Source organism: Mchenga conophoros, linkage group LG12 (assembly GCF_057382185.1).
Source record: "Mchenga conophoros isolate Kocher_MC1m ecotype Shallow Benthic linkage group LG12, M_conophoros_male_GT1.1, whole genome shotgun sequence".
Classification (NCBI taxonomy): Eukaryota; Metazoa; Chordata; class Actinopteri; order Cichliformes; family Cichlidae; genus Mchenga; species Mchenga conophoros.
Genome location: NC_140537.1, coordinates 6,788,603 through 6,809,641, shown reverse-complemented (window position 1 = coordinate 6,809,641; position 21,039 = coordinate 6,788,603). Strand labels below are relative to the sequence as shown.

The 21,039-nt window shown below is 43.2% G+C and overlaps 1 protein-coding gene across 3 annotated transcripts in view; it reads right to left on the bottom strand.

Moving 5' to 3' along the window:
- Positions 1-113: 113 nt before the first annotated feature.
- The window catches only part of cux2b (cut-like homeobox 2b), a 98,085-nt gene continuing 77,159 nt past the window's right edge, over positions 114-21,039 (bottom strand). For 2 of the 3 annotated variants that reach the window (XM_085293520.1, XM_085293522.1), the window contains exons 5-22: positions 20,593-20,784; positions 20,283-20,442; positions 18,946-19,025; positions 18,539-18,605; positions 15,968-16,016; positions 15,131-15,235; positions 12,299-12,490; positions 12,134-12,192; positions 11,993-12,041; positions 11,437-11,536; positions 10,462-11,091; positions 8,470-8,568; positions 7,447-8,285; positions 5,642-5,807; positions 5,180-5,485; positions 4,894-5,082; positions 4,518-4,794; positions 114-4,060 (exon numbers count right to left, since the gene is read on the bottom strand). In XM_085293520.1, coding sequence (XP_085149646.1) covers positions 3,262-4,060; positions 4,518-4,794; positions 4,894-5,082; positions 5,180-5,485; positions 5,642-5,807; positions 7,447-8,285; positions 8,470-8,568; positions 10,462-11,091; positions 11,437-11,536; positions 11,993-12,041; positions 12,134-12,192; positions 12,299-12,490; positions 15,131-15,235; positions 15,968-16,016; positions 18,539-18,605; positions 18,946-19,025; positions 20,283-20,442; positions 20,593-20,784 — 4,358 coding nt within the window. In that variant the 3' untranslated portion in view covers positions 114-3,261. The remainder of the gene's footprint in view (positions 4,061-4,517; positions 4,795-4,893; positions 5,083-5,179; positions 5,486-5,641; positions 5,808-7,446; positions 8,286-8,469; positions 8,569-10,461; positions 11,092-11,436; positions 11,537-11,992; positions 12,042-12,133; positions 12,193-12,298; positions 12,491-15,130; positions 15,236-15,967; positions 16,017-18,538; positions 18,606-18,945; positions 19,026-20,282; positions 20,443-20,592; positions 20,785-21,039) is intronic. The other variant, XM_085293521.1, reaches the window with a different exon arrangement.

Genomic DNA, 21,039 nt, shown 5'->3' with positions numbered 1-21,039 from the left:
GTAAGGTTTTATATATGCACATGAATTTGCAGTAACTTTTGTATGTTAATATGTGGAGCGCTCATTGCTCATTATAAAATAAAAAAAATAAATAAAAACACAACACAGCAGGATCTTAAACAATTATGTATTGACTGATGGCTTACACAGCCTATGCAATTTCATTTCCAAGATGCTTGGCATATCATTGTCCATTCTTTAACAATTAATAGTCTGACGTGAGGCATCAGACAGTTATCTAAGCCTGAAGGATGCTTCTTTCGATTGGCCCACAGCTGACTTATAAATGACAACTTCCCTTGGTGACAAACCCTCGGTGCCAGATTTTTTTTTCATATAAGCAAATCTTAATGCATTTATTCAAGTTTTGCCAATCAATCAGTTTCTCCATTATTTAGTGACTGAAGTCAGTTATAAAATTAAAACATCTACTGTGCAGGGCTATTGTGATATAGAAAAAGCTTTGCTTTTTTCTGTACTTACAAAAAGCCCTACACCGCTCTCAGAACAGACTTCACCACAAGGCATTTCTCCATGAGGATAATGCATGGGGCAGGTGATATGGCACAAAATAAATCTGGAAGTATAACGTTTGTAGGGCCAGTCTCAGGTTCTGATTTGACCATAATCTTGACAAGTTTGTGAGAGCCAAATTTCTCAGCTGCACCATGTGTGGACTTCCCTAATGCAAAAAGACTTCAAGTGCTGATTCAATGTCCCTGTGCAAGAACAATAACACAAAAACAGTCTATCCCTTGTTGTGTGAGCAGAATGGATTTGCATGCAAAACAATGAGATGAGCTTTACATGAAGAGATAATGGTCTGGGTAAATACATTTCATTTTCAGCCATATGTCCATGTTACCTTGAGAAACAATGAAGCTTTCACATAAGAAATGCCACTTCTAATCATACAGTATATTATGCACAAAATATGATGCTAAGAAAACCAGAGAGAAATCTTCTGTGGCTCCAAGAAAAAAACAAAAACAAAACAAAAACAAAACAAAACAGTATTTCCAAGAGCAAAGTCTACTGATCTAAAAAATGCAACCCATTTAGCCTCATCCTGGTGGTTCCGCTCGACACTGTACTTTGACACATCCATGTAAGGAATTACAAAACAGCCACGACTTTCTAACAATCCGCTTTTTTTCCCCTCCGTGTGAGTGTCGAAAATCCCGTAATCATACAACTTTCACATGTTCGTCGAATATTTAACGGAGTCATTCTCCACATCACATAGTTTTCATATTCAACACCACTGATGAGAGCAACTGTTTCAATAAAGCTTTAAAAAGCAAGACTACCCTGAGAGAAGGTCTAAAACGTGGGCAAGCTTGCCAGACCAGAACTGGCTTGAATGGGTTTGGTTTATTAAATCTGTACACTCTATTTCAATATAATCAGCACATTTTTGTTCCAAGAATGTAAGATAGTATTTTTTTTAGTAATTGTGTAATATATATCTCTACATAATACAATCCAAGTCCTCTGAACTATGTAGACATGTGCAAGTGTTCACTACCAACTTCAACGATACAGTAAAGGCAAAGACTTGTGGACACTAAGTTAGGATAATGTTGATATTTGAGATTTTTCTTGAGTCCTCACAATTATCAAAAAAATCTAAGTGCTGTAAGTACTTCATACACGAGGTATTGAATATCTAGTTAACTGTTCTGAGTATAAAATAGAGGCAAAATACATAAAGAACATCTTGCAAGCATGACAAAGAAACGTCTACAGACACAATACACACGTGGTCAAAGATAATATGAGGGGATACCTGTAACCTTTTGTGTTCTTGAATATAGCGTACTTACAGACTGATGAGAGGTCACACTGTACGTATCATGCTTTTAAACACTGGGAACTTCAGCCTCAAAGTAGATCAACACAGAGCAGGGGTGGCCTAGCTAAACAGCATCTCAGTGCTTGAGGTGTTTTGATCCGTATAATTTACAGTAAAATGCACATTTTCAGAATGTGCAATCAATCGGGTGTTACTCCATAACACATACAAAGGGACGAACAGCAGCAGATTTATCTCATAACCCCCCAGCCCCCCAATCACCACCACCACTCGCTTCATTGTTTGACCCTCTGAGGCGTGAGCTCACACCCGAAGCATGATACGCCAGCGCCTTCCCTCCCTCGGTCCAAACAAGTGTGCGTCATGTTTATGCAAAAGAATGGAACGCATGGTCGTCACATGATGTGCATCAACATAATCTGAGGTAAACTGGGTGTCCTGTGTCTTGGCCCGTTACAGTCTGAGAACCAGTGCCTTAGAGAGTCAGAGAGGTAAGTCAGAAAGAAATCGTGTAAACTGTGCTCGTGCGAAGTGACTGTTGCACTCACTACCAAAAGCACAAGGGCCCTAAACTGTAAACCTCGAGGATTATTCAAAGCAAACTAAAGAAACCAAAAACACTTCAAAAGTACTCTACTCATTAGGTTTAACATTTCCTTTTTTTTTTCGCATTTTTTGCAGGGTTTTCAACTTTTTTCTTTTTTCTCGTGTTTTCGCTCAAGTATAATCACAGGTGACTAACTACAGAGGATAAACAGGGTCAGGTGAGTACCATGCTACATCAGGTTTAGAGAAGGCTATTGCAGACAATTCTACAACATGTACAACCACATTTTATACGAGTGAGTTACAAATATTTCAAAACATATCACCAGGAAACTAAGTACATACAAGATGTTGAATATTTAGAGTCTTAAAGGACTATCCCTCAGTCAGTAATAGGATTTCATGTTACTTGACTTAAACTGTCCAGTCTTACAGACAAAATCTGAAAAATTGCTATTCAAAAAGTAGCAAATTTGGTCAGTGTCTCTTTTCAAATAGTTATAGTGCTTTTAATGGCTTAAGACAGGGGTCTTCTTTTAATCTCACCCAGTGGCAATCTACAGAACTTCAGTGTACATTTGATGACACCATAGCTGCAAAAGTCTTCATGTCAAGTCCAATAGGTAAAATGACAGCTAGTGCTGTCACATATATTTCAAAGTAGTATGCATTATCAAAAGGAAAAAAAACAAACAAACTAATACACATTTATAAATTTTTTTTCAACTCTCAAGTTCTTGTAGGGAATTCAACCGTATGATTAGCTCCGTGTTCCCATTTCCTGTGAGTTATCATTCTTGGAGGACAGGCCTTCAGGAGCCACGCTCCATTTAAAGACGTCAGGAAGCTTCTGAGACTCTCCTGTGTGGCGCAAAGGTTTGGATACACCTAAAGTGGACTTAAAACTCCCATTCCAGAGTCTCTTCTCGATTGGCTGCTCTCTCTAACCTGTGGATGATGTTATTGAGGTTGGCCATTTTCTCCGTGCGTCTCTGAGTGCTCCTGTTGAGTTTGGGACTTTGGAAGGGAGGGGGCGGGTTAGGGTCCAGGCTGTGACTGGTGCTCGTCGATGGAGGGTTGGGCAGCGAGGGCGATATGGGCGCAGAGGAGGAGGGAACGGGCGAGACTGACATCATGAGGCCCGGTGAGGATGCAGCAGAGGGCGAGTTGAGGGAGACCTCCAGGCTGCTGCGGCAGGGCTCTGACGAAGCCTTGAAACTGACCGGGTCGACGGGTGACTTTCCGGAGTCTTCCCCCTCGTGCCTGGTCTGATTGCTTCTCTGTGGGCCGTCTACGGAGAGCCCTCCAGGGTAGAGACCCTGACCTTCTTCCTGCCTCAGGCTCTGGCCTGCCAAGTGGGGCTCGCGACAGCCCGCGACGGAGTCCTCGTGCTCACTTTTCAACTGCGGCAGCGGCACGGCTGTTGGAAAACACTGAACCCTGGACTGTTTCGCCGAGCTTTCCCTTCCCTCCTCTGTGTCGTCTTCCCTGTCTAATGCCTCCTGTTTGACATGAGGCAGTGAGGTGTTGGCACTAAGAGGAAGGCTGGAATGGATGTGTCCTGAGGGCTGCTGCAGCCTCCTCTCCTCTCCGTCAGAGTGAGGGCTCCGTGTCACTGAGGGGGAGTAGCTGTGGTGCTCAGCATCCGTGTCATTGTCTGGCAGACCCTCCATCAGCACCTCCCGTCGCATCCTGGACCTGCACACAAATACCACAGTTAGACATTGACTGAAAGAGACTTTAGAGACTAAAGTTTACCTTCTAAATCAGATTTCAGTTGAAGTGTAAGAGACAGTTTATCACAAAATTAGATTTACATATTCTTGCTTTGGCTCTTTAGGTTTTATATTTCAGAAATCAGGACTTGATTACTCAAAAAAAAAAAAAATACACGTCTATTTGTCTATTTTCTTTCTACTGGATGTAGACAATAGAAAGAAAATAGTTCCTAAATGAAATTTCTGTAATGTCTCTTGCCATACTATTCAAGAAATGGCTCTATAGCAGTTCTCTTCAACACTGGACAACACAGCTCTGGAGGCCAGAGAAGAAAAAACAGATTTTGATTGTAGTGTGAGCTGTCCACCTAAAGTAAATATACAGTAATAATAAAAACAACAAAAACAGCCATCTGTAAAGGTTACAAAGGACTGGCCTGTAGTTATGAAACCAGTTGATGACGGTGTTGGTTTTGAGGTTGAGCTGCGACGCCAGCATCTCGATGGTGTTTTGAGAAGGGTAGGGCTCTAAAAGGTAGGCCTTCTTCAGGGCATCTTTCTCTTCGGCTCCCAGCACCACCCGAGGCTTCTTCGCCTGGCTGTAGGGGCACAAGTCCAGAGAGGCCAAAGCCGGACTCACACACTCAGAGCGAGTGCTGGGCGAGTCGCTGTCCGAGCCGGTGCTCAGCAGGCCGTATCGCCTCTTCAAATAGGCTGGAGGGCAGACAGAGACATGCAGAGTATGGCATGCAGAGTACAAACGTGTCAGAATCATGTCCTCCGTCATATTACAGAGTAGACTCTGGTTCCCACCTTTCTTCTCCATCTTTTTCATGGCCCTCAGCTTGTCTACATTGTGAGGATCGTTGAGCCACAGCTGCATGCGGACGAAGGGCTCCCTGCCTTTCAGACTGAGCTTGTGCCATGGTTTGGGTCTGGAGAGCAGGTCAGACACCGAGCCCTGCGTCAGGCCCAGGATGGTCTCCCCAAAAAGACGCTGGCCTGTGGAGAACAAATACACACAGGTGTATAGTTGCAATGGTGTCTTTAAGAGGTGTTTTGGGGAGTTTTTTATCCCAAGTTGTGAACTCAGACCCACCTAAGTTATTATCTGTTAGCACCTCTTTGACCTTCTTGGTGATGGCATAGGTATCTAGCTCTGGAGACATGGCCACCAGCTCCTGGATGCCCAGTGGGTTTGTGGGCTGATGCAAGGTCATGAGGCTGGGAGTGGATTTCACTCCCTCTGGGTGGGTGGACAACCCCAAGCTCAGGCCCTCTGGCTGCTGGTTCTCTTTACTGCTCTCCATGGAGAGACTCACAGGCTCTACCAGGGGACTTGGGTGGCTGTCTGCTGGGCTGGGAGGTGGGGATGGTGAGGACTGGGCCGTCACTGGGCTTTTATCTGTAAGTAGGAAAGAATAGTCACACCAATCGAATAAATAAATACACGCAGTTGACTATGTAAGCTGTGTGTGTGTTTTTGGGTTTTTTTTTTAGTTGCAAAGTTTCTCAAGCAGTCTAGATATTCTCAAGCGTGTGTTGTGAAATGCAGACTCACCCTGAGTGTGGCCCTGGTTTGGGGGCTGGTTAAGGCTCTGTCCTAGCTGATCCAGTAACCACAGCTGCATACGGATGAAGGGCTCCCTGCCTTTCTGGGTCAGCTTGCTCCAGGGTTTGGGCCGAGACAGCATATCACTCACGCTGCCCTGAGAAAGCCCCAGCACCTGGAACACAAACACTGGTTGATATATTTATGTCATTGCTCACATCAAATGTGTATGTTGCACAGAAACGACTGAAGCTCCAAGTTATTATTGTGAAAGATGGAAATCTGTTTGGTCATGCACTTTCCCCATACAACCACTGGAGGGAGACAATGTACTATAAATCTTCCTGTTTAAAGGTTTAAGTTCGATTTGCAGCACACCTCATATTTGATTATTTTCATATGTGATTTATATTTCTGCGATTCAAATGCGCAAATTTCTGTAGTGATAAATTTTCTTCCTTTTTTTCCCCACATGATCGTATATTATAAAAATAAAAAAACTGCTGCACCGTCTTCAGCTTTAGTGGGACTTGCATTAAAGATATTTTACAACAGTCATATCAACACAGCAGAGAAGGAAGACAGCACCTTTCATATTACTCGAAAAAAACCTTTGTGACACTCGTTATATTTTATCCACTCCAGACAGAATAAAGTGATATATCACAAAGGCTGCCTAGGAAGACACCCAGAGGGATTTTACCGACAATAAAGGCACACTTTCTGGGGCTTGAACTAACAAAACCGATACCGAGTCTTCAGTAGCTCATTTCAGGGAAAATGCAAATAAAAACACACCGTTTTTTAAAAAAAAGATTTAATCTTCTGTGTGTTTGTCACAGAAAATATAACACCTGGGTGAAGGAAAACTAACACGTTCCGCTCAGCAAAGAGTTGTTGAAAAGATGACTTTGGCTGAAAAGTGAAAGAACGTTCCAGCAACAGATCCAAACTCAGAACCTTTCAGCTATGCAGCAGTAAAAACCAGACTGAGATTATAATGTTATTCATTTAAGGAACACCCGATAAAAATTAATTAATTAATAAAAAATAGCCGTATTTCCCTCAGGTTCACACCACAAAAGTCCCACAAGCACATTGCACCACAAATGTAACTCTGAAAGAGATGAGCTGCTCAGATGCCCTCCCAAACCACTGTGACAGCTAGGGAGAATAATATGGTATGGTAAAACTTGCGGGCAGCCTCTAAAAGGTTTTTCAAGGGCACGAATGACAACTCAACCAAACGCAAGCCTCTCAGCTAAAAATGTTGATGGTTAAGAAAGAGATGTGAGAAACTAGGATTCAAAGGAAGAGCAGCAAAGCAGAATCTATTGCTGTCTGACATGTGGGGGAAAGCACCTGAAGGCTTTTTAGGACAATGTTGTATGCAGAAAGTAATAAAAAGGCAAACTTTTAACCGTTTTTTTACAGGGCATATAATGTCAAGACTTCACATCATTATGTCAAGTTTGCTGCAAGAAATTCTAAAGAGCGGGCTAAAATTCTTTCACAGCGACGTCAAATACCAGCGCCGTATTATGCAAAGCTCTGAGCTGCAGATACGGCTACTAAAGTGTCGGGACCTGTTATTAGGTTTAAAAGGAGTCCATTACTTTTCCACATGGATGAGTTTCATGTTCTTTTTTTAACATAATTAAAATGTGTTTTATGTTTACTGAGATCACCTCAGTCTAATATTTCACATGCTCTGAAAATCTGAAAAGTTTAAACTAAATATCATTTTTCTTCTTTTGTATTTGCAGGCTGTTTCATTTGCAGTATGCGTTTAATGTGAAAGGCCAACATCTGACCTTTTCACCAAAGATCCTCTGACAGATGCCATTCTTTGCCAGCTTCTCCTTCACCTGCCGAGTCAGCTCGATGGTGTCCACCTCCCGGTACATGTACATCTCATACTGCTCTGGTGTCAGCGGGGGCACGGTGGGCTTCAGTGCACGGGGGATATATGCTGGATAATAGGAAAGGCGTCCCGGGCCGGGTCCTGGGGACTCCCCGCTTACCGAGGTATCTGATTCCACCTTCACCTCCACCGGCCGGCTCAGGCCCAGCTCGTCCTCGGCAGCAGAGGCCTCCTCACTGTTGGGGAGACCCTCGCCGTTCTCCAGACGCAGCCACGGCCGGGGTAAGGTGGAGGGCCCGGAGGAGGAGGAAGACAAGGAAGGGGAGACCGAGCTGAAGGGCCGAGAGCTGCTTCCGCCGCCGAGCACCATAGATCCCCGCTCCTGAGACCAGTGCTGATCGAAGTAGGTGCCCGCTTCGCCGATTTCTGATTTGACTTTGCGGATGATGTTCTGGACGAAAGCGGCAGGGGAGAGGACGCTGAGGGGTGTCTGGGGGCTGCTCACGGGGTTGGCTGTGCACACTGTAATGCAGCCCCCTTCCTCTTGCTTGATGGAGATGGGTAAAGGCAGGCCCCTGGAGCGCTCGGGGGGCCCCAGACGTTCCACCTGAACTCCTGAGCTAGCAGTCGAAGCCCTGCCGCACACTTCCATCTCCATCAGGGCCTGCTGCTGAGCTTCCATCTCCCTCCTGGCCTGTTCGAGGATGCTCTTTATGGTGTCGTCAGAGCTGCTGCCAGGCCCGTTACTGCTTCTGCCTGATGAGCTGTTTAGAGATGACTTGACATCACCTAAACAAGAAAAACACACACGCTGACACTGACGCACACTCAAAGCACCTTTCCTTTCTAATCTAGATGCATTCAAGTACTGATCAAAATATATAATAGAACTCATTGTGCATAGAAAAAAACCAAAAACAAACAATCAATAGGGCTTTTAACTATGACTTATGACTCGAAGCTCCATCCTCACCCCTCTGGGACTGGATCTCCTTCTTAGCCTGCTCCAGGATATTCCTAATGGCGTCGTCTGACCCAGTTTCAGGAGTTCGGATGCGTGGAGTGATGCTCCCTGCCACAGAGGGTAACAGAAAGAGATGGAGATAGAGAGAGAGGGAGGAGAGAGGAGGGGGTGAGTGGGATGGTTGATCAGAGAGCAGTTCCAAGGCTTTGCTTTTGACTGGTAGATCAATGGCTGCCTTTGAGCGCATGCTGTCTGAGGTTGCAGTATACGGGAAGCTCAACTTTCAAAAGCTGTGAATCTAGGGAGAAAACAAAGTTTAAAAGTAACACTATAAACATGGCAGAGGAAACCGTGATGAAGTCAAGGATGAGGGCCAAGTAGATTTAAATGTAGAAGGTTTAAATGTGCACAGGTCCAGGAGCTAAGCCACCAATACATCTGCTTTAAAAACCTCTGCGTACATAGTAGCACAGAACTGATGAAGCTTTTCAGTCATATATTGTATACGAATGCTCATAACAAACATCAGCCATCAAGTTTCAAATAACGAGGTCAGAATATCCAGTTGTGTGAAGCCTTCAGACAGTTTTTTTTACTTCTGCCTCTCATTGATGTCAGTGAGAGAATATTTGCCTAATATGGTCATCACAGGTACACAGCTCTGCTTGCCACTAAGCCCAAACAACATGTCTTTCAAAGATTTTGATTGGAAACAGCAACCAATCAGAAGACAGCTGGCTTAAAGGGAAGGGGAAGCTAAATAAGGATTATTTTGAATTATACAAAGTTAGTCTAGGAATAAAAACAGGGACGTGCAAATTAGTGCAATAGGTCCCCGCTAAGCATTCTGAAATGCACTTTGTCTAAAAACTTATTTTATGAAGAATATTTCTGGATACCATTTGTAGTCTGCTTGCAGTGCATGTTCAAGCTTTGGCTGCATGCAAGTAAACAGTCTGTATGGAGAGCCAAAGAGGAATGGCTGTACCAAAATGCCTTTAATAACCACAGTTATCTGATGATGATTTCACTTTTTATTAGCTTCCCCCCCATTTATCTGCATTCAAAAACAATGAACAGAGCACAGAACAGAAGTCTTAGCACACATATCCGCTGGCTGCCGGCAGTCAGCAGACTAGCCTAATGGTTTCCAGACTGGTACTTCTTTAATTAATTTGATTATTTCATCGTTACTGTAAAATATGACCTTCATTGTGCTTCATCTATCGTCATGTATCAGTGCAGTGGATGAAAATCACTGTCACTTCTAACGTTTGATCTGCAAGCCAGCGGTCTTCAAATTATGCTTAAAACAAACTTAAATTGCCAAACTTTCTGACGCTATGTCAGCTGTTGTTATGTGCTGTAATGGTATTGTGTATTGCACTTTATACATCTGTGTGTTGCAGCACGGTTTTCATTTAGTCCGTGTCCTGTCACGGTGTCACGGCTGAGCAGCCGATGTGCTTCAGATGCGAACCCAAATGCAGACACAGGAGAACAGAGCTTGAATTCAAACAAAAAGCGAGCCTTTATTTGGCTGATGGCTGATGGAAACATGAAAACTATGATAAACAATGACTTGAATGACAGACTATGATTTACTATAATGTGGATAACAGACGATGAAACGCTGAACACAGGAAGACTGAGGACTTAAATACACACATGAGGTGATCAGGGGAGGTGGAAACACATGAGGACACAGCTGACTAGAATTAAACATAATGAAAACACAGGGGAGAGTAAAACTAACCACATGAACACACACACAACTTCACAATAAAACAGGAAACTAGACATGACAACACTAAGCTTACAGACCTAAAACACATGATAAACTAGGCAAGAATCCAAACATGGAAACCAAGGAAACAATAAATAATGGCTGCTAGACAGGAATAACACATGATCACAAAGATAACATGAGAAGAATACAAAAATAAACTCAGAGCGATGGGTCAGAGACCCAGGCTGTGACACACAGTAGTTAGCACTCACCTCTCTGTCGGACCTGGATGGTTCTGAGTGCCAGAATGTTCTGTTCATCAGACAGAAACTGCTTCATCTTAATAAAAGGTTCTTTGCCTTTCACAGTCAGCTTCCTCCAGGGTTTGGGTCTTGCCAGGATCTCGCTGACCGAACCCTGGGACAGGCCCAGCACATAGTGGCCAAACACTCGCTGGCCAATATTATGCTTTAGCAGCTGCTCCTTCACCTGGAAGGCGATCTCCGCCGTGTCCAGTTGGTCATCGTCTCCTGCAGTCGAGCTGCCGCTTTCTGACTGGTCGCTGGGCAAGCCGGCATCAACGCTGCCCGCCCCCACAGGCCCTTGTGAGGCTGACATAAGCGCGACTTTGGCTGCATAGAGGGCGGTAGGGAAAGCCATGAGGCCATCCTTTTTAAAGTGTGGAGATAACAGCTGTTTGTGGAGGATGTGGTCTCCTGACAGCCGGTCCCCGGAGCACGGCGACACTGAGAAAGGCCGGGGGAGATCATGGCTGGAGGAGGAGCGGTCCAGGGTGGGGGGACCGGGGCTGGGGGAGGCACGACTGTCCACCTGAGAGGAGGATGAGTGGGATCCGGGCGGCCTGCCTATCTCCCTGCCTGCATCCTCAGAATGGTCATCATCTGGTGACAGAAAAGCCATCTCACTCAGGACACATGGGATGTGTACAGCTACATGGCTTTAACAATGAAGACCTAACTATTATTCAGCTTATAAAAGATATTTCCTGAATTAAATCGCTTACTTTATACCCTTGCAAATCCAGACTACATTATGCAAACTCAGTTTAAGCACAGAGATTTAAATGTGGAAGTAATCAACTATAGAATCAGCTGCCCAGTGAGTGCCAAACAAACAGGCAGTATTTGGTAGATGACAAAACTCAACACCTTTTAGAAACTAACAATCTCTTAGTACTAGTTTTCTTTTAACTTTATAGGCTAAAAAAAAAGAGACATTTATTTTACCATTGCTGTGTAGTATTCGGGTCTTATCCACCAGGTACTTGTGAGATGGAAGAAAGGCCTCTTTATCCAGCAAAAGAGCCTCTGCAGCCTTAGCAGAATCCTACACACACACCCACACACACACCCACACACACACCCACACACAAAAGCTGTTAATTCTAGATTAATCAATTGTAGTGGCTGCCGATATCCTTATATTCGATATAATGGATGATGGACCAGTGATGCATTCAATTGCACTGCTGTAGTTTTATTCTCTGGCACTAAGGCTACGTCCACACTAGCTTTAGATTTGAAAATGGCGTTTTTGTCTGAAAACGCTCCGTGTCCACACTAGCGTTTTCAATCGTTTTCACAGAGTTGTGTGTCCACATTGAAACGGCCGTACGTTCCAGTACTGCGCCATTTCTGTCTGCCGCTTATTTACTTTCCCGCTCTCTGAAACGTCACGGCAAAATGTTGAGGAAAAGCACCGAGTTTTTTTAAATGGACTAACAATGAGGTGGAGTTGTTGCTGTGAGTAACACAAAAGTACAAAGTGCAGGAACATGCGTACCTGGGATGAGCTGCCATTGGCTGAAGCCAGCTTCATTACCTTTAGGATACTACGGCGAAAACCAAAAGAAGCACAGTCATATATTTAGATGTACATTAACATTACTATGAATTACTGACACGTTCGATATCAATCAACCACCTGAGTTCAGTTTTAATCTCTTCATAGTCCATCTGGGATTGCAGTTTAGCTTCTAATCTCTGAAACAAAAACACAGAAGGATAATATTTTCCTCTGAATTAATAAGAGATTCTGCGGACGGAGGACTCTTCCCCACATTTCCCATCATGTTTCCCAGCCACTCACCTCTATAGCTTCTGTCTTATAGGCTACCTGGCGCTCCAGCTCTAGAATCTGATTGGCTGAGGTTTCTTGAACTTCCTGCAGTGTGAACTGCAGCCGCTGAATGTTTTCGAGAAGGCGGAGGATTTCACGGTCTTTAGCCAGCAAGGCAGCCTCCAGCTGGGAGGGCAACACCTCTCCCTTCTCGTTCTTCTCCTGACAGGGTGACAGGAAGATGTGACAAAAGGTGTGAGAGTGAGGGAGAGGAAAAAAGTGATAAAGGGAGTGAGGGCAGCCTGTGAATCACAACCTCTGCTGTGGTAATGAAAGGTGAGAGAATATGACTTCTGCAAAGATGATGAGGTTGCAATTAATAGCATATTCTAATTCATCTCAGAGACTGATAAAAGACAACATTCAATATTTCTACACCAATTAAAAAGCCCTCTGGCAGGGATTTCATAATTTCATAATCTGGTGATCTGTACAGAACAAAACGTCAAACGTGGTTTGAACATTTTAAAAAGGTATGTGTACATAATACGTTTTTAAGGTGCTCTAATATCTAGTTAATGACCACTTTGTTAAGTACGCCTCGTCAACTGTTTGTTAATACAAATGAATTAATCAATTAATAACATTGCAGCAGCTCAGTGCATTTAGACATTTGGGCATGGTCAAGATGACCTGCTGAAGTCCAAACTGACCATCAGCCTGGGGAGGAAACATGATTTAAGTGACTTTGACCATGACATCGTTGTTGGTGCCAGACGGGCTGGTCTGAGTATTTCAGAATGACGCTCTACTGGTAATTTTTCTACACAACTAACTTTAGGGTCATTCTCTGTAAACCCTAGAGAGTGGCAGTGGGTGAATATGCTTTATTGATGTCACAGGAGAATGTCCAGACTGCTTCAAGATGATAAGGCAGCAACAGTAACTCAAATAACCACTTGTTACAACCAATGCAGAAGAGAATGTCGAACTTGAAGAAGTTAACAGAAGATTGAAAACAACATTGCCTAATCTGACCAGTCTCAAGTTAGATGCGATATTTGGATGGTAGGGTCAGAATCTGGCACGAACACCATGAAAGCAAGGGTGGACCATGCTGCCTTGTATCATTGGTTTAGGTTGGTGCTGGTGGTGTTGGTGTGGGAGACATTTCTGATGGCTGCTTCCAGCAGAATGAAACACCATTGCCCAAACTTAAAATCACCTCAAACTGCTTTCTTGAAAACAACAATGAGTTATCTGCGCTCAGAAGTCACCAGATCTCAGTCCAATAGAGCACCTTTGGGATCTGGTGGAATGAGAGATTCACATCATAGATCTATGATGTGAATCTCTCAGCAGCAACTGTGTGATTCGTTGTCAATATGGACCAAAGTCTCTGATGAATGTTTCCAGTGCCTTGTTGAATCTCTGCCATGAAGAATAAAGGTGTACTGATGTGTGTGTGTTTATCTAGCTGTTGTGTTACATGTTATGGTATAAACTGTAAAAAAAAAAAAAATGGAATTAACAAATTTGTGATTATTTTATTAGTAGTAGTATTACATCAACATTATTTGATTGATGTGCTAACATGTGAACTGAAAATGGTGTCAAACATAAGACCCACAGGCAAAAATCCAGCCATTGCAGGCTTTGCAGAGTGAAACAATTGGACAAAACACATGGAGTTACTTTTAGACTTTTCACTGTATTTTTCACCAGAAATGTTACATGTGGTACTAACTTATTCTTATGAAGGCATTCATGGCTGTTTGTTATCTTTTCTAAGTTGCAATTTTGAGGGCGGGGCTCTGGGGAGTCTAATCCATGTCCGATAGTGTTCCTTTGTTTGTTTTTTTAAATCCAGGTATGCTGGTAGTGTGTTTGGGATCATTCATCACTCCATGAGTTTCAGTTCAGTAGTCCAGTTCTAGTGTAATTTAGCTAACCTCAGCCTTTTCTCCTGGTTTGCGTTCCTCAAACGGGCTTCTTGACAGCCATCCTTCCACTGAGACCGTTTCTGTTGACGCTTCAGTGAACAATCGGCTAAAAGGCCAAGTGTATCTCTGAGGTCTTGTGTCAGACTTTGCTGGATTTGTTCCTATTTCTGAAGGACATCACTTTCAGACACCATTCATCTGTTGTAGATTTTTTGTTGTAGGTTTTTTAGACCAACTAGTACTTTTATTCTGCACCCATTTCCTCTATTTGCTAAGGACACACTGCCCAGCATGCTCAGATATGCCAGGCTTTCGACTAATAGCTGTAAAATTTGTAAATCACCTTGTTTTAATGGATTCAACTTAAGAAATGAGAACATGTGAGTGTGGCTGCTAGTAACAACGTGTCTAAAGATAAAACTTAAAATGGATTTTTTGCTGAGCTGTGTATTTTATGATATATAAACACGATAGCTTGAAAATATTTGAATGAAATCTAATCACATCTATATCACATTTGACCTCTGCTCTCTCGTTTCCATGTGTGCCTTTCTTTCAAGTTGACCCAAAAATCTGTTCCATCTTTAAACAAAGTCATGTGAAAAGAAAGAGAACGAGCTTAACAGTTAGAGCCTAATATTATATTAGAAACTGAAGTTATTCATGTCCAGTTATTTACAAATCAATACCTATTATCCACTATCTACTCCTACATAATGTTTTTATACAATACTATTCAATACTATGGTCAGGTACAAGGACTGGATTGAAAATGAATGAAAATAAAGTAAAATATCTCAAAATGATACCTGCAGTTGACTAATAAATTATTTGTGGCCATTAAAAAAACAAAAACAAAAGAAAAAAATAATAATAAGAAAAATAAAGTATTTTACACCCAACATGTAACAGTTCTTACCCTGCTAGTGCCCTTTGCTGGATGGCAGCTCCCTGCGGTGACGCTGTGGCCACTGGATAGCTGTTCCTTTAGCCTTTCCACTTCCCTCTGAGCCATTTCCGCTCTCTGCGCACAGACACGGCATCACAGCGTTACAGTTTTCATACACCGGCCACATCAATTGGCTAATGAGTTGATCACAGCAAGAGCACACTAACATAGTAAATCAAAAAAAAAAAAAAAAAAAAAAAAAAAGGCGCCCTCGCTCAGAAAATTTAGCAAAAACCTGAGCAGGGGCCCAAGGAGGTGAGTGCAGCCACTGGTTTATTCTGCTGCGAGGGGTGTTTAGTCAGCCCACTTTATTCCCCAAACTGTTTACCTGCTCTGTCACACCCGGCCTGCTAATTAATGATTCATTTTGAGAACATTTATCTGGGAGCGGTTGGCAGAGAGCAGCAGCAGCAGAGAGAGGGAGAGAACGAGAGCGAGGGAGAAAATCAGAGCAGAGAAGAGGGAAGCAGAAGAAAAGAAGTATCACCAGGACAGGAAGCAATCAAGGCAATGAGATAACTAAGAACCCCGGCGTTCGGCACTCCGGCATCAATCGCGCTCGGCAGTCTCCTGTTCTCTGCTGAGTGGAGCCGTGCTGCCGTAGCACGCCCACCGACCGGGCTTCGGGTTTACATTCACTAATCACACTCTCAGGGCACGGGAGGCAGAAGGGGGGAGGAAGAGGAGAGGGTTGGGGGGGGCACAGGGCGGAGGGTGCCTAATTAAAGCCGAGGCTTGATTACAGGAGTGATTACCTTAATGAAGGAGCATCTCAATCAGAGGAGTGCACAGGAAGACCGAACTCACCTGGTTTGCTTTCTCAAGACTCGCCATGATGCCGTCGACCTCCTCCGCCCTGCAGCACATGCACATCCAGACAGAGAAGGTTTACTGGCGACATATTTTCAGTTTCAAATAAACAAAACAACAAAACCAACTGCTATTACACATTCTGCTGCACACGAAAAAAAAGCTGTAGCGTGACAGTCATATTTCAGGAAAGCTATGGCCCTATAACCAAATACTGACCAACAACAGGAAATGCATAATAGAGTTTTGCAGAGTTTTGTTTCACACATATACTTTATACTCAAAACGACGTTCTAACATTTACTACACATAAATCATTATGCACAGAATATTTGGGGAAAAAAACTGTTCAACACACTAGAGGCTAAAAGTCCCTAATGAACTGGCAATTGAGTTTTATCACTGTCTGTATTCTGGCATTTCAGTACCTCAAATTAGAAACTCAGCTGGGATTTTGGAAAAAGTGAGTTTAAATTCCCACCCCCTACAGCTAATATGTTACCAAGCATTAAAAAAAACTATCAATTATAATTTGAGAGTCATATTTTCAAAGCAAAGTCCACAATAACAAAAAATTAACTCCCGAACTGTTTATTCCCTCAAAATCATGGAAATATTCTCAATATAATGGATTTTTTTTAATCCACCAGGTGTAACCGGTGTCTATGTAAACCCAGGTCATTAATAATCCTAGATACCCCAAGAACAGTTCTGATGGCACAACGTCAGCGGCCGAGTGAGCGGATGCATACACGAATCGTGTTTTTTTCCCCTCAGAACTCTTGAGGCTGAACTTCCAGCCTCCATACATCTAACAATCAGAGAAGTCTAATTTAAACAGAAGCTCAGCAGGATCATTCATGAGGTGTGTTTGAAGTTCAACAGTTTCATTTTGCACACATGGGATCAGATTTTCAAAAGGTAGATAAGGATGAATTAACGAGAACGCTGTGATTGATTTAAATATGCACATAGGTTTCTCAAGTTTCGGGACACAGCAGTCCTTTTTAACCAAAGAAAATAAAACTGTTCAAAGAACACATCAGACTTTTTAAATCCTTATTAAACTAACTATATTCAGCCAAACCCTCATTATCTTTCATGTTTGCGCCTATCTGCTCCATTGTCTCACATCAAAAGCTGTGATTACCTGAAAAATTATTAATCCAATGGGATCACAAGAACGCACAAATACAATCTTTCAATACTTGTGCATAAGACATTAAGACAAATGAACTTGACAATTTTGAGAGAACAGCTGCTCTCTCTCTCCTATGTGGTGCACACTTCTGCAAAGTTTAGAGGAGCTAGACTTGTGGCTTGAGCGTGCAGGAGGCAGGACACATGGCATCCATGCACTACTAATAAATGCACCAGGAGATAAGCTGCTCTATTCACTCATCAACACGATGTGGCTTTGCAAGAGAATCAAGCTGGTGCAGGTATGAATGCAAATGTCTGATTGGACATCTACATTCTCACATGCACTTCTGTCAGGTATGTATGAGCAAAGTTCAGGAATGCAATGCATGCGTGAACGTGGCTGTAGTGCAGCTATCTGTCAGATGATGCCTCCGACCAATCCCGTTCTTGCAGTTGGTGCAGCCCCAGTTTTAAAGGGTCATGGGCATGCCCAATAAGGCCTGTATAGATGGCGTCCTCCTGACAGAAAACACTAACAGGTGTCAGTTCTACGTTTAATGAACTTGTGCACTACGGAAAATGTTTTGTATTGATTACCTGTTCAGCTACTCAAACCGAGGCAGACAAATAGTTTTTCTTATCAGCACCGAGGAAACAGTCAGTGAGACTAATAGAGGCCCGGCCCGGCGCTCAGACGCTTGGGGTCAGGGCGGGATAGCTGCAGCTTGAGCTGCGGAGTCGCTGCTGCTACTGTTGGCCTTGAGGAATGCGACCGGGGCAACACGCACACACAGTATGACAAACTACATGACAGAGATGCTCTTTCACATCGCAGCTCTTTGCAAAAAGGTAAGGCCAAACTGAAAATGTGTCCAATCCGACAAAATGGATGGCAGCGGGTCTGGAGACATCAGTTCAATTGCGCCAAGGATTAAGCCTGGGAGAAAATCCATTAGCAGCGGCTGACTGTGCTCTAGAGCACAACCCAAACAAAGGAGTGTTTACTTTGAATGTCTATCGACATCCTTCATACAAGCTCAGATTCATTTCAGCCGTGTGGTGGATACATTGCGCTCAAAGACCAGGACAAGGTAGAGTGTTTTCTGAAGCAATCTTTAAATGAAGCAATTCTTCTTGAGGGCTGTCAAGGCCCAGCTGCCAGTGAAAGCAAACACAGACCTCTCTCATCGACCTGCATTAGTGGCTGAGTCACTCTCACTCTCTGCTTTTACAATGGCATTCCTCAGCTCTACACTGGACGTGAGTTTATGTAGGTAAAATAAGAGCGGCTTGAGCACTCGAAATGCTACGGTGATGCTGGCGTGCAGCCGTCACGACTGTGGGAGGGAGCGGGGAAAAACCTCTGAAATTTGGAAATGTGTGCCAAAGTAAACAGAAAACGTGAGATGAGAGGCAGACTCTTACTTGTTCGTCATCTCCTGGTTGTATTTACACCGCAGCTCCAGCAGCTCTGTCTGTGCAGTGTTCAAAGCTAATGAGAAACACACAGGGGGGAGTCAGAAATTCATGTTAAAAGAAGAAAAAAAAGACACATGAACTTTTACCTTAAAGCTACATTGTACAGGTCCAATTTCAGGATGGATCAATATCCATTCCAGATTCAAAACACAGCTTGTTATAAGTTAACAGCTGACAACTTACACTGACAAGATATATCAACTTCTCATTTTTATTTATGTAAACACGAGCACCAATCGGGGAGCAGTGTTGCAGCAGGGGGCACCATACTGCAATTAGACAAGCAATGGTTCTTTAATGGGTTGATATTAAATCTAACAGCTACAGCACATGCCAGTGTTTAAACCACTTACATGAATGCAGAACTTTGATCTTCTCCTCGGCCTCTGATAGTCTGTCAGCCATGCTAACATCAGCGCTCTCCTCCTCCTCCCTGAGAAAAGAAACTCTTGTCAGTTCCTGCCTACATCATGGCCATACGTTAATGCGCACTTTTAATGTTAATCAAAACCAAGTAGAGCAAAGGGAAAATGCTTTAAATTACTGAAATGCTGACGTGTTTTGGGCCACATTTGATGCATGTAGATAAAGCCTGGCCACATTCTTTTGCCCGTTTTACGGCGTTGTTTGTTTTTGCCCACTAAAAAAAGTTTTCCAGTATACAGGGTAGTCGATCCCAATCTGGAAACACTGCTAGTGTACTACCAGGCTTTTCTTCTGTTCACTATCCATTTCACTATGCAGCATGCTAACATGATACCCTTAGAGCAACTAATTTTTCAAACTTTCAGATAAAGAACGAGCAGCTGCCTTAAAAAGTTCAGATGCAGTCAGCTGCCTCCCATTACCGCCATGCTAGAGCTGCTTGTGCTAATTTTAAAATATGTTAGCAAGGTACACAAAATGTTCCGCTGTGTGCTGCAGGAGTGGACCCAAACATTTTCATGTATTCCCAACATCTGAGGAACTGAAGACCCAGTATATAACTTTTAGTTCTGACGGTAATATCCCCACCATAAAAGAAAAATCCCTGTGTAATTTTACCATCTGTTTGCTTCTCTCCCACTCGCTGGGCTCACATACACTATATTTTTATACAGCCAAATTTACATTATTTGTATGTAAGGTGTATGAACATATTTTTATGTTTCTGCAGCATTATGTGGTGAAAACACGGCCATTAGAGTCATTTTTTAAACCGCAAATGGCTTCACATAAGTCACAGAAATGACTGTGTAGTGATATTGTCTACATTCATGTTTAAAATTATCACCCAGAGACAATGTTAGAAGGCACAGAAGCCAAAATGGATTTGTTAGCAGTCAACAGTCTTGCCTCAAAAACAGCAAAAAGAATAGACTGGTTCATTTCTGGAAGTACTAGAAATACTTTGGGGTAAAAGTCTGACAAATCAAATATGTGGAGCTACCTGTGAAAAAGGGATGGGAGCTAAAAAGGTGTATTTCAGACAGGGTGAGAAAAGGTGCAGCTGTGTAAGATGGAAGTATTTAAGCAGATTCCCAAAATAACAAACCTCTACATGAGAATAATAAAGTCAGTTTAAAGTCAGCATGAGCTGGAAAATATAATATAATCTTCAATTACATATTTCTTTAAGAATTACAAACCATCGTGTGCACAGGTTATAACGACAATTTATTATTTTTATAAATTAAAAACTAGCTCTCACCCGCCATCATTAGCACGATCCCGGTGGTTCTGCTGTGGGGAGTCTGGGGCCCCAGGAGCCGGGGTGCTGTTTGGGGTCATCAGGGAGGCTGGAGGGCTGGATTCTGGGGCCTCTTTATTCACTGCTGTGTCTGAGATTGCCTGATCGTCCTCTGCGGGCTCTGTGTAAATGAAGAGCCATGAGTTGGTAAAGTGAGGGCTCAGAAATAAAACACGACAGTTTATTTATTTAACGATGTTGCTTGTACACACTTCCTCCGATACTCAGATATATTTCAACACCAGGTGTATTTTAATGAAGCTTCGTATACCTGCAGACACGTACTGCAGCAGCCGCTTAATGTAGATGATTTGAGGCTGACCTGTCTTTTCAAGGCACTCCAGGTGTTTCTTCCAGTGCCCACTGATCTCTCGTACCAGGGCCTCGCTGTCTGGGGCTGAACTCTGAAGCTGCTGCAGTCTTTCCTCCAGGGAATGTGAGGCCTCCAGCACAGGAGCGGGATCTGTGGAAACACGCGCAAACAAATCTGTGCAGGAAGAACAACTGAGATTCACATGATACCCATACACTTCTACTTTTCAAAAAAGGCAAAATAGCTGTTTAACTGTGTGCACTGTCTGTGAAGCACATTACAGAGTTTTCTGCTTCGCACTTTCAACAGAAGCAGGCTATTCCGCTGAGACTTGTTTCCAAAGAGTGACTCTCAGACTTTCCCCACTCAGCCGCCTTTGAAAATTTCACAGCCTGGACCTAATGA